Genomic DNA, 15,896 nt, shown 5'->3' on the forward strand with positions numbered 1-15,896 from the left:
ATGGAAATATAAAAAGATTGTATAAGTGATAAGTTTTGTGGTACGTTTTATAATTTATATGTTAAAATCAATAAAAATTATTTTTTAAAAAGAGAGATCAGGATGTTGGAGCAGATGAGTCATGAATTAGGTATATTCTCATGATAGCAATGTAGGCACTAGGCAAGACTTTCAAGGGATAGCATTCCATAAGAAGGGCAACATTCCAGTTACCCCCGCTAACTGCAGAGATGACTAATAGGCAGGTTCATGTTAGCGCATGCAATCTTTCAAGTGCCCAGGTACCCAGGCTACCTACCCCAGTTGTGTAAAAATGGAGAGTTGTCTTCAACTACCTTATACTCAGAGTTGACACACTGAAGTTAATAACCATGGCTAGCTTAGGCCAATTAATGTCAACAGCTCTACCCTGAGCAAAAGTTAGTCAAAGACAACCCAAAGAATCCTTTTCAGATTTGAAAACTCAGAACCTCATGGAAAGCATATGATCTATGACCTGTTCACCAGCTATAGCTGTCTCACGCCAAAAATGGGTTAAGGCTTATCTCTGACCACCATTCACTTTTCATACAAGAGTCTAGGAATGACAAAAGGAAGTGTCATTTGATTAAAGGGGGCTGGAAAATATTAGTCACAAAATCCTGGCCTTGTCTAACAATGGATGCGAACGTTCATGCAAAAGTTAAATCATCTTCAGTCACTTTGGTTGATCAGTAAAGATCTCCTGAGAGAGACAGGACAAGCATTCTCTTATCAAAGGTTCATTGAAGGCCAACGGAACATTCTTTTTTTAAAACACACACACAAACTGCACACTTAACCACAAACAAAGTTTGCATGTAAGCCCACAAGAACTTCTGCCATATACAGCATTATCTGCTGTGACATTCCAGCTGTAGAAGAAAAGAACTGGGTGCTTTAAGAAAAAGCAAGAGGAACACTTTAACAGAGGGGTCTTCAGAAACATCCCTCCATTCTGAGTCCTGCTGTTGCCACCACCAGAAGAAACATCATTAAAAACAGCAAGAAGTTTGCGCCCGTCAAATTTCAAACAGAAGCAAATCATTTCCTCCACAACCACAACCAATAAAACCCCCAAATCCTGGAGGATATTGTGGTGAGTACACAATCTCTCAGCACTGGCCCCCCAGTTGTTGAGCACCTTCCATCTGGCAGTCTAGCTGGTGCCTATCTTGGCTATTTTCTGACACCAGCTGAGGACTGATCTCATTTGCTCTGAATAGGGGTTTGAGAATTTTGGAAGGAATTGGAGGATGTGTTGATGATATGCTTCAATTGTGTTTTATTGTTATGCTGTCTTTTATGTTGTTGTTATATGCCCTGGGTTCACTCATGATGAGGGGTGGAAAATAAATCCTATAAATAAATAACGTTAAATAAAAATTTGCCTCTCTTTCTTAGGCAGAGGGAGGTTTTGTTTTATGGTTTTTAATTTTGGTTTGTTTTTTTCTTTAAAAAAGGAGCAAGTAGTCAAGATTTCTAAAACTACTTCCTTCACAAACCAGTTAATTGATACCTTCAAACATCCTTTCCATAAAATTATCCATACAAATATCTATCTCCAGGTAGTAATCATCATTAAATGGGGGTCAGCCTAAAACTTTAAGTGCCAATTCTATATAATGGGAATGAAACATTCATACCCTTTAAAAAAGTTGTGGAGTTCTTTCTCCTTGTCCTCAGCTAACAAATATATTATAGGCTCATCTGCGTCTAATAAAGATATACTGTAGAATAGGTTAGTTCTTTTTCTCTTCTTTCTTTTATAGTTGTGGGAAGGCACACAAAATAGATTTGTTCTCAGGTGTGTGGGTCAATGGAGAAGATAAGGTTTGAAATCTCAAAGATGTAAATATCACAAGTTTCATTCAGCTGAATTAGTGGAAATTACATACAAAAAAAATCCATTACCGGTATATTAAGGGAAATTGTTTTAAAAAATGGGCATGTTGAATATCATTGTGAAGAAAAAAATGTGTATATTAAGAAAAATGACATACGTAAAATGCTGGCAAACGGTGAAGATTATTAAAAAAGGGGGTCTGATGTGGAAATATGGTCAAGTGAACTCAATAGTGGAAAAATGAGCAGCTAAGAGAACCTGAAATTGACCAATTGATCCATCCCTAGCCTAAGGCTAACCTGCTATGCTTTATATACCATCCTACTTCTCGCTAATGGAAATGGCCAAAGGACAGAAGACAAAATGTCAAGAAAAATCAGGTGAAGATAGCAAAATTTCTTGGGATCATGGAATTTCACTCCTAAATTGCCACTAAATTCCACCATCAATATGGCTGCTTTGGTTTTGCTTCATGCTGGATTATGTGTCTGAAGCTCATGGTATGACAGCTTGTGAAACCTGAGGTAGTAATTATCAAAGTATGCTCTAGAGGACACTAGGGTGTGACGAGACTAACTCCTAGCACGGTGCAAGAAATTTATCTAATAGTTATAGAGCATACGACTATAGAACAGCCCCAAAACCTATCTAGTCCAGCATCCTGATTGGTACAATGGTGAACTAGGTGCTTTTGGGAAGTTCACAAGCAGGACATGAATAGCTCACTGCTGTGCAATACCTCTTGGTACGAAGACGAAACACTATTTCTGAATCCCATTCAAACTCAAAGTACTTTTTCATAGAGGAGGCTGCCTGCTACTGCTTCAGATAATGCATTGCCTTTTTCTGGGCAGAGATGCTACACCAGCTTCCTGACAGGTGGGTCGTTGTCACTTAGCAGAAGGGGTGAAGTGGTGGCAAGGTCAGTGCGGTGCAAACACACCAGCAGGAGCACCAGATTATGGACACTTCAGTCCCTCTTCTTCCCCATCCACCCACACAACTGAGAACGAATCTGTCTTCAGTCTTGCAGACAGTTGCCTCCCCACAACTGCCAAACAAGGTAGAGAAAATGAATATCTTCTACAGGATTTTGGCAGCAAACCACCTGCTGGCAAGATAGCATAGCACCCAGCTAGCTTCCAATCAGACTCTACAGAAAGTATGTCATGTCTCTAGATCGTGTGTGGCTGGAACCCAAAGCAGAGATGCAACAGAATTACTTGCCCTCAAAGGAGTCTGCCTGTTGTATCTCTGCATAAGTCATGAACTCTGGGCTTACCATATTCTCGTCAGGAAGCACACCCAGTACTGTAGCTGACGCAACAGATAGAAGGTAATTCAGGTGGGTAATTTTGGAATCCCTGAGATCCTATTTTCTTAAGGTAAACCTTTGTAGGACTTGTAAGAGTGACATGGGTCTTGGTGTGTGTCAGTTCTCAGAAGCCTGGGAAACCCTGGGCAAAAGAGACTTTTGCATGCCTAACTCAAATTGGGGCAGGGGTGCCAACCTGAGTAAAATAGGGGGCAGATAAGCCCCACATATTTGATCACATGATACAGCGCCTGCACACTCCATTTGAATGGGAATGCCCATCAACTTTGTGGGGGCCTGGCCCTCTCAAAGCCCCCATGACCCCTAGGAGTTCCTATAAACTGGGGTTAAATTCTCCTGGACGACCCAATCTAACCCTTGTGGGAACACTAAACAGTGATGCAAAACCAAACAGATGGTCTCCAGGCCTTTATTATCAAAAGGGCTTGCCTGAAAAAAGGAAAGGGGCACATCTTTCACAGTGCACAAATAAGCCCTTTGTTCTCCCAGCACCTCCTAGAGCCATAGATATTTGCTTAACACTTTTTTGTTTGTTCCAGGAGCTTTATGTTCCAGGAGGCAACTGGTCTGTCTTTAAGGTGGAGCGTTCTTCATACACTGTGCGAGAAAGAAATATGTTCCACTCACTTCAGCATGAAGTCTGATTTCCCCTGAATTCTCCAGAGTGTCAAGTGAAAACAAAATCTACCAAGCACAGTTGAGAGTGTAGGATTGGGCATCTAAGTGCTCCCCTCCTTCTGTGAAGCATTATTCTCGGGCACCTTGGACGTTACAGCTCTCGTTTTATCTCTGCTATTGGTGCCTTCATTCCTGCTCTCTTGAATAAGGAGCAAAGTTGTTTCACTTTACACCACTCGATAGCCCCTCACAGTGAAGCAAAGAACGCACAGTGGCGATGGACTGTTTCTCTGGAGTCTGGCAGCCCTGCCTGGGAGAGTTTAGAGTACCCAAATTTTAAAGGAGGGCCAGCCCAAGACATTTTGTGGCCTGAGGTGAAGTTGGCACGAGGGATGTGGTGGTGGTGGGGATTCAATTCAGTTCACATTTAAAGCTGGACCTACCCAATCTGCATATCATCATCATCATCATCATCATCATCACCATCAGTATCTAAAACTATGTTTGCATCTCAAGGAGAATTTTATCCAAGGATAGCTGACTGACTCATCGACCCATCATTCTCCCACTTTTAGCCTGATCCTCTGATAAAATTATCTGCAGCATGGACAGGGTGAGAGCATTGTAGGTATAGTCCACGAGGGGGCAGTGGAAGTGTTGGTTCCTCCTATTGCTTCTGCAGAAGGAAGGATGCCTCCCCACATTCGCAGGTCTAATATAAGCAAAACAAAGAGGGGAGCAACGTTTTTAGGCATGCCTTTAGATATTGTGGGTCATAATCAAGCTAATAAGTTCTTCTGAAAACTTTAAGACATAAATACTTTGCAGGTGACTCATTCCACTGGGTTCAGTGGGACTCAGGTATAACAACAACAACAACAACAATTTATTTATACCCTGTCTATTCTGGGCGGCTTCCAACAAAATATTAAAATACAATAGTCCTTCAGATATTAAAAGCTTCCCTAAACAGGGCTGCCTTCAGATGTCTTCTAAAAGTCAGATAGTTGTTAATTTCCTTGACATCTGATGGGATGGGAGGGCATTCCACAGGGCGGGCACCACTACTGAGAAGCCCTCTGCCTGGTTCCCTGTAACTTTAATTTTCGCAGTGAGGGAACTGCCAGAAGGCCCTCGGAGCTGGACCTCAGTGTCCAGGCTGAACAATGGGAGTGGAGACGCTCCTTCAGGTATACCAGACTGAGGCCGTTTAGGGCTTTATAGGTCAGCACCAATGCTTTGAATTGTGCTCGGAAATGTACTGGGAGCCAACTAACTTTAGCTGTACTAGAGATGGTAGCCTGTATACTAACAACAAACTTGTTCTCTGAGAGTTGATCTTTATGTAGTCAAAACAGCAGTACCTGAGGAGTGAGGAAGGGAAAACTGGGAGGAAGCAGGATGGAATGGAGTATCCTGGACAAAGACCTGGCTGGCTGGCTAGATCACTGACTGCATCAATAATATGAGACTGTCTTGATAGCATTTTCTTCTAAAATATGATTATAATACGGCAACAGATGGGCACCAACTAAGCAGCTTTCGTTTGAGAGGGAGATGCAACTCTCTGCTTTTAGTTAGTGCTATCAGGAAGGAAGGCATGCCATATTTGTATCTTTTGCTTTCAGAAGATAGAGGATTTATCTCATTATCTGTCTATAATATGACTTGCCTGGGCAATGATTTTTGGCATCGGTTGTAGAAGAGGAGCCTCTGTGAAAACATGTTATCGTTTTGATTGGGAAATTGCCTTTACAAAGTAGTTCTGTTGACACTGGCAGTGCCAAAGATTAGAAATAAATTTGCAACACAAAATATACATAACTATGTGTTGTGGGCAGAATGTCATCTAGCAGTTTATACACCAATGACATGTCATCCTAAGATTTTATTGTGAGTTTGTCCACTTTATATGTTGGGTGTTTCAGCTATGGCTTATATGAAAAAATGAACAAGTATCATCGGTGACAGCAGTCATGAAATTAAAAGACGCCTGCTGCTTGGGAGAAAGGCGATGGCAAACCTAGACAGCATCTTAAAAAGCAGAGACATCACCTTGCCAACAAAGGTCCGCATAGTTAAAGCCATGGTTTTCCCAGTAGTGATGTATGGAAGTGAGAGCTGGACCATCAAGAAGGCTGATCGCCGAAGAATTGATGCTTTTGAATTCTGGTGCTGGAGGAGACTCTTGAGAGTCCCATGGACTGCAAGAAGATCAAACACATCCATTCTTAAGGAAATCAGCCCTGAGTGGTCACTGGAAGGACAGATCATGAAGCTGAGGCTCCAATACTTTGGCCACCTCATGAGAAGAGAAGACTCCCTGGAAAAGACCCTGATGTTGGGAAAGATGGAGGGCACAAGGAGAAGGGGATGACAGAGGACGAGATGGTTGGACAGTGTTCTCGAAGCCACAAACATGAGTCTGACCAAACTGCGGGAGGCAGTGGAAGACAGGAGTGCCTGGTGTGCTCTGGTCCATGGGGTCACAAAGAGTCAGACACAACTAAATGACTAAACAACAACAATCATCAGCACTAGGGAAGGAAGTCTGATTTACTGAGAAATGCTCCATTTTAACAAGGTGCAAGAAAATCCATAACCAAACAGATTCTTAATATGGGCATTTTATGAAGAACTTATAGATACAATACGACAAATAACTGTGCAAAAAAAATTACGCTCAAAGAGAAAAAGGGTTACTTGGAACCTTAAATTTTGCTAAGAGAAATAAAGCTTTATTGGAAACTTTATGTTGCAAGATCCACTAATATATTGTTGGATAAAAATGAAGATGCATTAAGATGTCTCCATCTGAAAGTAATATTTAATTGATTTTGTATATTTTTTATATTCTTAAGCATTGAATAAAGACTTTCACCATGAAGAATATGCCATACTCATGCCCTTAAAATATACCTGCCTGAGTATTGTGCATTAGTACTACAGTTACTACTACTATGCTGCCCATGTGCATGGTGCTTTTCAGAGTATTGTACCTCAGAGTATTGGTCATGTCTACGGAATGGAAGATGGCAGTATCCCCAGGGATACAGGGAGCTGGCTTCAGGCACCAAGCCAAACTCTGCCAACAAAGATGTCTGCAAACATGACATGAAGACTGGCAATGTCAACCCCATTGTGCAGGAATCCCTTCCCTAAAACTGGAATGGAGGAATGGTAACTGTAATAATACAGAATGCATCAAGTGCTTACGTATACCTATTTTCTTCAACTAGGATAATGAGTCCCCAAATCTGTTGGCTCTGCAACATCTTCAGAGATGGCACAAATGGAATCACTTCAAAGTAAGTGCAATATGGGGGGGGGGGACACATTGATAGAATACAGAGAACTATAGTTGTTCTGATTTTTGTTAGTCTCTTCTACTTTTAAATTCGATTGTTTTCAAAGAGAGTTGTAAGCATCCCATTGAAATAATCAAGACTTTGGGAAGTAGCATTTTGTGATCCTATGCTAAAAAACTACTTTGGGGGAGTGTGTGTGTGTGTGTAATTTTTTAAGTAAAAGACTTTGCTCATTATTATTTCATTTATTTATTAAATGTAAAAAGGCCAACAATGTAATCCTAGACAGGTCTGCTTGCACGTAAGCAGCTGAACAATTGCTGCCCTATAAATCTTCCTAAAATTAGCTGTAACTTTGAAACCAATGGGGGGGGGAAGCGGCCATGCCTAATATAAGTCACATTGTTACATTCACAACTGACTTGTCACAGCTATTACAAAGTAGCTTACCAAAAGAAATAATTGAAGTGCCTAGACTGGAGCGATGATTTCAGTAACACGTGCTATCAAGACCAGATACAGTTTCCAAGAGCCAACAGGAAACTGATGTCTGGAAACAGCTTGCAGAGGCCGTGAAAGTCTCAGACCAGACCTGCCAGGATGTCTCTGCAAGGCTCATGAGACCTGCTGATTTGCCTGCACAGCTTTAACCTTGCTGCCCCCCTGCCCACCCTGCCCACAGAGGAAAGCCACACCACATGGGCTGCTACCGCATGGCTGCCACCTAGTGTTGCAACACTTGAAACTTCTATATTGATTTTAACCTGCAAGAATAAGTAATGCAACAATCTCTGATTGTACAGTGGTACCTCGGGTTAAGAACTTCATCCGTTCTGGAGATCCGTTCTTACCCTGAAACTGTTCTTATCCTGAGGTACCACTTTAGGTAAAGGGGCCTCCCGCTGCCACCGCACCATTGCTGCACGATTTCTCTTCTCATCCTGAAGCAAAGTTCTTAACCCAAGATACTATTTCTGGGTTAGCAGAGTTTGTAACCTGAAGCATCTGTAACCTGAAGTGTCTGTAACCTGCGGTACCACTGTACTGGAGTGGATTGGAGTGATTATTCTGTGATATTATGGTAGTGGAGAAAGCTGTATGGTAACTTTTGAATAAATGGTTTTTTTGGCGGGGTTTTAAGTTTCCATATCAGACGCATCAAAATCTCAATTGCTGCACCTTTTCCTTTGCAAATTTTGTCACCAATTCCTTCAGGTCGAGCATCAGCAAATTCACATAATGATCACTCCAATCCTCTATTGAAACTTTTATGAGATTTAAGTGTTAACATCACAGTTTGCAAGGTTATTCAAAGTGATGTGCGTGCCAAAACTGTTCCTTTTATATTTGAGACAGGCAATCAGAGATTGTTGCATTACTTATTCTTGCAAGTCAAAATTAATTTAGAAGTTTCAAGGGTTTTGCAACATTGTTGAGCGTGTGTGGGCTTTCATAAGTTTGAGCTTGGAGAAACTGCATTCAAAATATAAAATAAAAGTAAAATATTGTCAGAAATTTATGGCATAAACTAATCTATATAAGGGACGCGGGTGGCACTGTGGGTTAAACCACAGAGCCTAAGACTTGCTGATCGAAAGGTCAGCAGTTCGAATTCCCACGGCGGGGTGAGCTCCCGTCGTTTGGTCCCAGCTCCTGCCCACCTAGCAGTTCGAAAGTACCCCTAAGTGCAAGTAGATAAATAGGGACTGCTTTCTAGCGGGAAGGTAAACGGCATTTCCGTGTGCGGTGCTGGTGCTGGCTCGCCAGATGCAGCTTCGTCACGCTGGCCACGTGACCTGGAAGTGTCTTTGGACAGCGCCGGCCCCCGGCCTCTTGAGCAAGATGAGCGCGCAACCCTAGAGTCGGTCACGACTGGCCCTGACGGGCAGGGGTACCTTTGCCTTTACCTTAATCTATATAAAACTGGGCTCCTCAGCAGCTGCAAACACGCATGGGCAAGCAAACATGGGCATAGTCAGGATTTTTGTTAGGGGGAAAGAACCTTAGTTTGCTATGTATTTTTATTTATTGTTATTGATTTTTGTTGATTTAGGGGGGTGGCTGCCCCTCCCTGCCCCCCTGGCTATGCCCATGCAAGCACATCTCCTATTCCAAACTCTCAAGGGAGATTTTCATCTAATTTCATAACTTTTAGGTCAGAGGTGGATTTAGGGCAGCGTGACTCGTTTCAACTGCACTGGACACCAAACTGAGGGGGTGCCATCAAGTTGTCACCGCCATGACATATGAGCCGAATGGAAGGCAAGAGGTGGGGAGGGATGCCATACCAAGCGCCACTGAAATTTGAAACACCCAAGAGCACCGCTGCTTTTACCAGCCTTTGTACCCAATTTACCCACATTCTGCCTGACAAAGGAAGTTCCCCAGCCACTACAAGTCCACTAGCAAATATAATACTATGCCTAGGTAAAGGTAAAGGGACCCCTGACCATTAGGTCCAGTCGTGACCGACTCTGGGGTTGCGGCGCTCATCTCACTTTACTGGCTGAGGGAGCCGACGTACAGTTTCAGGGTCATGTGGTTAGCATGACTAAGCCGCTTCTGGTGAACCAGAGCAGCACACAGAAACGCCGTTTACCTTCCCGCCGGAGCGGTACCTATTTATCTACTTGCACTTTGACGTGCTTTCGAATTGCTAGGTTGGCAGGAGCAGGGACCGAGCAACTGGAGTTCACCCCGTCGCGGGGATTTGAACTGCTGACCTTTTGATCGGCAAGTCCTAGGCTCTGTGGTTTAACCCACAGCGCCACCCGCGTCCCTAATACTATGCCTAGGATGGTGCAAAATAGCAGGTGAAGGGCTGGAGCAAAGTCACATGACATGGAGCTTTGCTGGTGTTTTATATATCATAGAATTGTAGAATTGGAAAGGACCATGAAATGCAGAAATCTTTTGTTCAATGTGGGGCTCAAACCCACAACCGTGTGATTAAAAGTCTCACGCTCTACCGACTGAGCTATCCCAGGTTGCAAAAACAGTAGGAGGAGTGGGGTGGTTCAAGGCACCAACCAAACAAAGAATAGAATGTATTTTTTATCAACGGAGGAATCTTCTTATTGCTAACACACACAGAAACGACCCAGACACTTTGCTAGGGTAAGCTAAAAATGCCCAAAGGCAGATAACAGTGATGGTTATAAATCACCAATGCTGTAAAATCCTGCAAACAGCTGTTGTGCAAGGCAAGTTTATGAATCTTTTGTTTGGATTCAGTGTACAAAGGCCAATTTTGCTTTTAATCAAGAATGGATTAGGAATGAACTTTGTAATAATTAAGTGGCTTTGGTAAGCATGTGGAACTGATGTCAGGCCAAGTGGGGATGAAGAAAATTGTCCTCTAACTTTTAGGTGGTCCAGGATGGCTACTCCATTATGTTTCTTTAATGCAAGATCTTCAAAATTGGGGGCGCAGGAGAAATTCATTTCAGTTCACATTTAATGGTGAACCTACCCAATTCATACTTTCTGAAACAAAATGCAAGCCTCAACATAGTCCGTCTTCAAAATCTGAAGAAGTGTGCATGCACACGAAAGCTCATACCAAGAACTAACTTAGTTGGTCTTTAAGGTGCTACTGGAAGGAATTTTTTTATTTTCAAAATTCACGTTTCTCAGAATTTTGCAGTGCTCCAGCACAGTAAAATGCAGAAAAATGCATACATTAATTTGAAAAAATAACATGCAAACATGCATCAAATAAGGAGAAATTGCTTGCAAAAAAATGCATATTCACTTAAAAGTAACATAAACATACAAAAATGCACTGCCTAAGGGGAAATTGCTTTGCAAACTTGTAGTAGGGAAATTTCATACAAAAAAATGTGTAGGGGAAAAAAAGTGTATTAGGAAAACTTCACTCTAAAATGCTAATGAATTTTCATGAGGACTTAAAAAAAATGTAAAAGGAGGTGAAAATACAAAGAATTGGGTTTAAGATTCAAAAAATTAGAAACCAAAATTGACAGATTTGTCCATCCATAGCTGCAATCCTACACACATTTACCTGGGATTAAGCACCAGAACTCTGGGAACTCAGGCCGAGGAATAATGGGGAAAAGAATTACATGGTTGAAGTCCAGTTTCCTTTTAGAAGGCACAACACTTCACATTTTTAACTAACCAGCTCAGAACAGAATAGATCCTTAAGACCTTCATTTTTCAGGTAGGGGTTCCACACCTTGCATGGCAAGAGAATTACCTCTTCTACAGAACGATTAAAGGTGCACAAGGTCCTTTTGTTCTAGCTGGCCGCTGTAAAGGTAAAGGTACCCCTGACTGTTAGGTCCAGTCATGTCCGACTCTGGGGTTGTGGTGCTCATCTTGCTTTATTGGCTGAGGGAGCCGGTGTTTTTCCAGGTCATGTGGCCAGCAGTGCACGGAAACACCATTTACCTTCCCGCTGGAGCGGTACCTATTTATCTGCTTGCACTTCGTGCTTTCGAACTGCTAGGTGGGCAGGAGCTGGGACTGAACAATAGGAGCTCATCCCGTCGCAGGGATTTGAACTGCCAACCTTCTGATCGGCAAGCCCTAGGCTCAGTGGTTTAGACCACAGCGCTGTAGTTATTTGCTATTCTAAACACATGGTTTTCATTTCCCTTATTTCTCACAGAGTAAGTCTGGAGGAAGTGCTGCAGTGGTCTCAGTCTTTTGAAAAACTAATGGCTACTAAATGTGAGTTATCATGTGATTTTAAACCAGAACACTAAGTAAGTGTGGGGATCTGTTTGTGTGTGTGTAAATTTTGCAATGCAATTTTGGTTCAAAAACTGTGCACAACACCCCACTTCCCATGTTTTACATAAAAATGCATGCAAAATGCCCATTTTAAAGGAAAACATATGAGATAATGTATGTCTGCATTAAAAATGAGTATTTTATTAATCATTTCTGAGGAAGCATTGAGAAGTCGTTTCAGAATATATATATATATATTAAAAACCTGCATTTTAAAAATTGCACATGTAAAAACAATGTTAAAAGCATGAATGCCTTTCCTGCAAAGTGCAGTGATCATTTGGCTATATAAGGGATGACATGATCATGGAGATATTTGGGTTCCAAGCTATACTGTGTAGGACTTTGTACATCAGTACCACACCTTGAACTTAGCCTGGTAGTTAACTGACCACCAGTGCAGTCCTTTCAGCAGCAGTATAACATGGTACCGATAGTCTACAACAGCATGGCCCCGAGAAAGAGAATTTTTGTGCTCCGTGATCTTGCACAGGTCAAATGACTCACATGAGAGCACAGCTTGGAAGATGTGTATCCCAGTTTGGGCACTCAACACATTGGAGGGTATGCGTTGTTACCACACCGAGTGACCCCACCTAATTTTCAGATGGGCCAATTGTCTACAAAACCTACCTGAAGACTGAATACAGCGATGAGAACATTGAATTCTGGTTTGCTTGTGAAAAGTATAAGAAGATTGTATCGCAGAGGAAAAGAATGTCGATGGCACAGAAACTTTTCAAGGAATATATACAGCCTCAGGCTCCGAGGGAAGTAAGTTAATGATCTGGAGAGGAATACAGAAAGTCTGTTTTGGGTTTGGTGCTGGTTATCTATGCAAATTAAATAGTGAAGTCTCCAAAAATTATTATATAATAATCTCAGATATCTCTTTAGGCAATTGAAAGCTAAAGATGGGGACCTTATTTTGTTTTATTTTTCTTTTAGTTATATCCTACCTTTCTTCTATCAGAGAACCCAAAGTGATTCCCAGATAGTCAATACATCCAGACCTCCTTAGCATCCGCAAGGGGATGGTGATCTCTTGAGCCTTCACACCATAACCTGGAATTGTAGTAGCACAGGCAATAAATTTATGCCTCTTCTGCATCCTCAGTAGTCTTGTTATAATGGAGAAACATTAACTTCTCAGAGACTCCTTCTGCTCTTAAATCTTCCATGCCACTCTCTAAATTTCAGACACAGAAACCCAAGTAAAATCCAAGTAACAGAACTTCACACTAAAGGTGTGCTCATACCAGCCTGTTTCCCAGGCTGAGAGTGTCATGAAATCCAAGGCAGGGTCATTGTTTGGTGCTCTTTTTCTGAGCTTGGGGCAGGAGAACAGGAGAGGAGGAGCTTACAAGGTATAAACCAGGCTTCCTCAACCTCAGCCCTCCAGATGTTTTTGGCTTACAACTCCCATGATCCCTAACTAGTAGGAGCAGTGGTCAGGGATGATGAGAATTGTAGTCTCAAAACATCTGGAGGGCCGAGGCCAAGGAAGCAAGACGAATGCCTCGCAAGACGAAAAACTCGCTAGACGAAAGAGTTTTCTGTTTTTGAGTTGTTCCGCAAGACGAATTTCCCTATGGGCTTGCTTCGCAAGACGAAACGTCTTGCGAGTTCTTGCGAGTTTGTTTCCTTTTTCTTAAAGCCGCTAAGCCACTAAGCCGTTAATAGCCGCTAAGCCGCTAAGCCGCTAATAGCCGTGCTTCGCAAGACAAAAAAACCGCAAGACGAAGAGACTCGCAGAACGGATTAATTTCGTCTTGCAAAGCACCACTGTATAAACAATGGAATAGTGAAACAGCCATGTCAACTAGTTCCAGGCTTTCATTTGAAATGAGACCTGCCTAACTGGCAGATTGGCAATATCACATCTGCCTGCTGAAGAGGACTCAAGGTGCTCATGAACCAAGCAGAACACACTGAGATCCTTGTTCATAAGTATTCCACTGCTGCCCTTTAGATGAGCATCCACATGTGAACAGAACTTAGAAACAGAGCCAGCCAAAGACATTTTGCTGCCTGCAGTGACAATGGTGCCCCTCCCAGTTCCATGTATAAAACCCAACTGGACTAGTGGATGGTTGGTTGGCATCTGTCTGCCTCAGGAGACAATAGAGGAGCGTGCCTTTGGGGGCACTTTGTTGGCAGGTTGCAGCACCAACAGAGCAATGTGAGAGACTCTTACTACATCACTGGTGATAGGATAGTGTATCCCCCCACTAAACCTGTTCTTTTGTTTGCGTGTTTAGCTTATTTTTATTGTAGATCATCTGGAGATGTTTTTGTAGAAGACAATTAATTAATTCATCATGTACTGTTTTAAAGAGCTTAAACATGGACTTGAAATATAGGTCACTGCAATGGCAAAAGTAACAGTAGGGGAACATCTTGATTAAATCCTTCAGTGGTGAATATGACATCTGTGGCTTCGTGTTCATGTGAAAGGTCCTGTTTTCCATTAGGATTTGCTTCTTGGAAGGAAAGCCTCATGACATTGTTACACACACAAAAAGTTGGGGAAGGGCAGACTGCTGTCATAATAAGCATATTATGCAAAGGTGACCCAAACATGAAAAATCCATTTCAATTCCAAATGAGTGTCAATACTATATTTTCTATCTATCTATCTATCTATATCCCTGCGATGGGGTGAGCTCCCATTGCTCGGTCCCTGCTCCTGCCAACCTAGCAGCTCGAAAGCACATCAAAGTGCAAGTAGATAAATAGGTACTGCTCCGGTGGGAAGGTAAATGGCATTTCCGTGTGCTGCTCTGGTTCGCCAGAAATGGCTTAGTCATGCTGGCCACATGACCCGGAAGCTGTACTCCTCGGCCAATAAAGCGAGATGAGTGTCTCAACCCCAGAGTCGTCTGTGACTGGACCTAATGGTCAGGGGTCCCTTTACCTTTACCTTTTTACTCTCTTTTTCAGATTAACGTGGATAGTCAAGCAAGAGAAGCTGTTATCAAAAACATTCAAGAAGCAACGCAGTCCTGTTTCAATGAAGCCCAGAAAATTGTTTACTTGCACATGGAAAGGGATTCCTACCCGAGGTTTCTTGGTTCAGAAATCTATCGGAACCTTTTCCTTACACTTTCAACCAGACGAAAACCACCAGTGTCTATGAAAGAGGGAGAATAAGAACTCGGAAGCGGCTATTTTCACCATCTGTTTTTGAGCCTTATCATAAACAAGAGAAAAATCAAGACACTAACGGAACATACATACAGCACAGATAAATCTTGTCATGTTTTAACTTAGCACAGGTAAAATTGAACTGAACCATACAAATCGAATGTAAAAAATAATGTCAGTAGCAGCATGATTTGTTTATATTTCGGAAGGGGGGGCAGCAACTCTGGAATAATCATAGTCTCTCTGAACAAACCAACCCAATTTCACATTGACACTTAGTAACAGAGGCACCAGCATGCAAGGTCTGGGGGGGTGGGACGTTGCATGCCTGATGTCAGTATTTTGGGAAGAGCCAAAGCCAGAGTCAAACACAGTGGCAGTGTGGCTTCAGTGACTGGCAGCTCCTTATCTTCCTCTTCCTCTTCCTCTTCCTCTGCCACCAGCAGGGGGCTGCTTTGACCCCCCCTTCCCCTAAGTGGCAGGAGGAGGAGAAGGAACTGGTCACTGAAGCCACACTGTACCTGGCTCCACGCATGGCCCTCTCCCCCCCCCTGATTTTTTTGGGCATTGGGGGCAACCCCCTCCCCAAAATATGGGGGGTGGGCAAAAGGGCTCAGCCCCTGTGAGTTGCTGTCCCTGATTAATATACAGTAGCTGCTGCCCCAGTGCTTCAATTTTTGGCCTGGAATGTGTATGCCACAGTTTGCTTATATATCATGTGGCTAGAGGGCCAGCAGCATGTGACGCCTCTGTTAAAACATCTACACCAGGCTTCCTCAAACTCAGCTCTCCAGATGTTTTGAGACTACAATTCCCATCATCCCTGACCACTGGTCCTGCTAGCTAGGGATCATGGAAGTTGTAG

The 15,896-nt window shown here is 42.7% G+C and overlaps 1 protein-coding gene across 2 annotated transcripts; it reads left to right on the forward strand.

Moving 5' to 3' along the window:
- Positions 1-779: 779 nt before the first annotated feature.
- Positions 780-15,447, forward strand: RGS13 (regulator of G protein signaling 13). 2 transcript variants are annotated; one of them, XM_082225588.1, is made up of 5 exons: positions 780-1,117; positions 7,058-7,126; positions 11,760-11,821; positions 12,492-12,658; positions 14,828-15,447. In XM_082225588.1, exons 2-5 carry the CDS (start codon positions 7,062-7,064, stop codon positions 15,035-15,037), a joined length of 504 nt encoding a protein of 167 aa, XP_082081714.1. In that variant the 5' UTR covers positions 780-1,117; positions 7,058-7,061; the 3' UTR covers positions 15,038-15,447. The 2 variants fall into 2 exon arrangements, with proteins under 2 accessions (XP_082081714.1, XP_082081715.1); XM_082225589.1 differs by lacking the exon at positions 780-1,117 and adding an exon at positions 4,171-4,192.
- Positions 15,448-15,896: the final 449 nt, after the last annotated feature.

Source organism: Podarcis vaucheri, assembly GCF_965113315.1.
Source record: "Podarcis vaucheri genome assembly, chromosome: 6".
NCBI lineage: Eukaryota > Metazoa > Chordata > Lepidosauria > Squamata > Lacertidae > Podarcis > Podarcis vaucheri.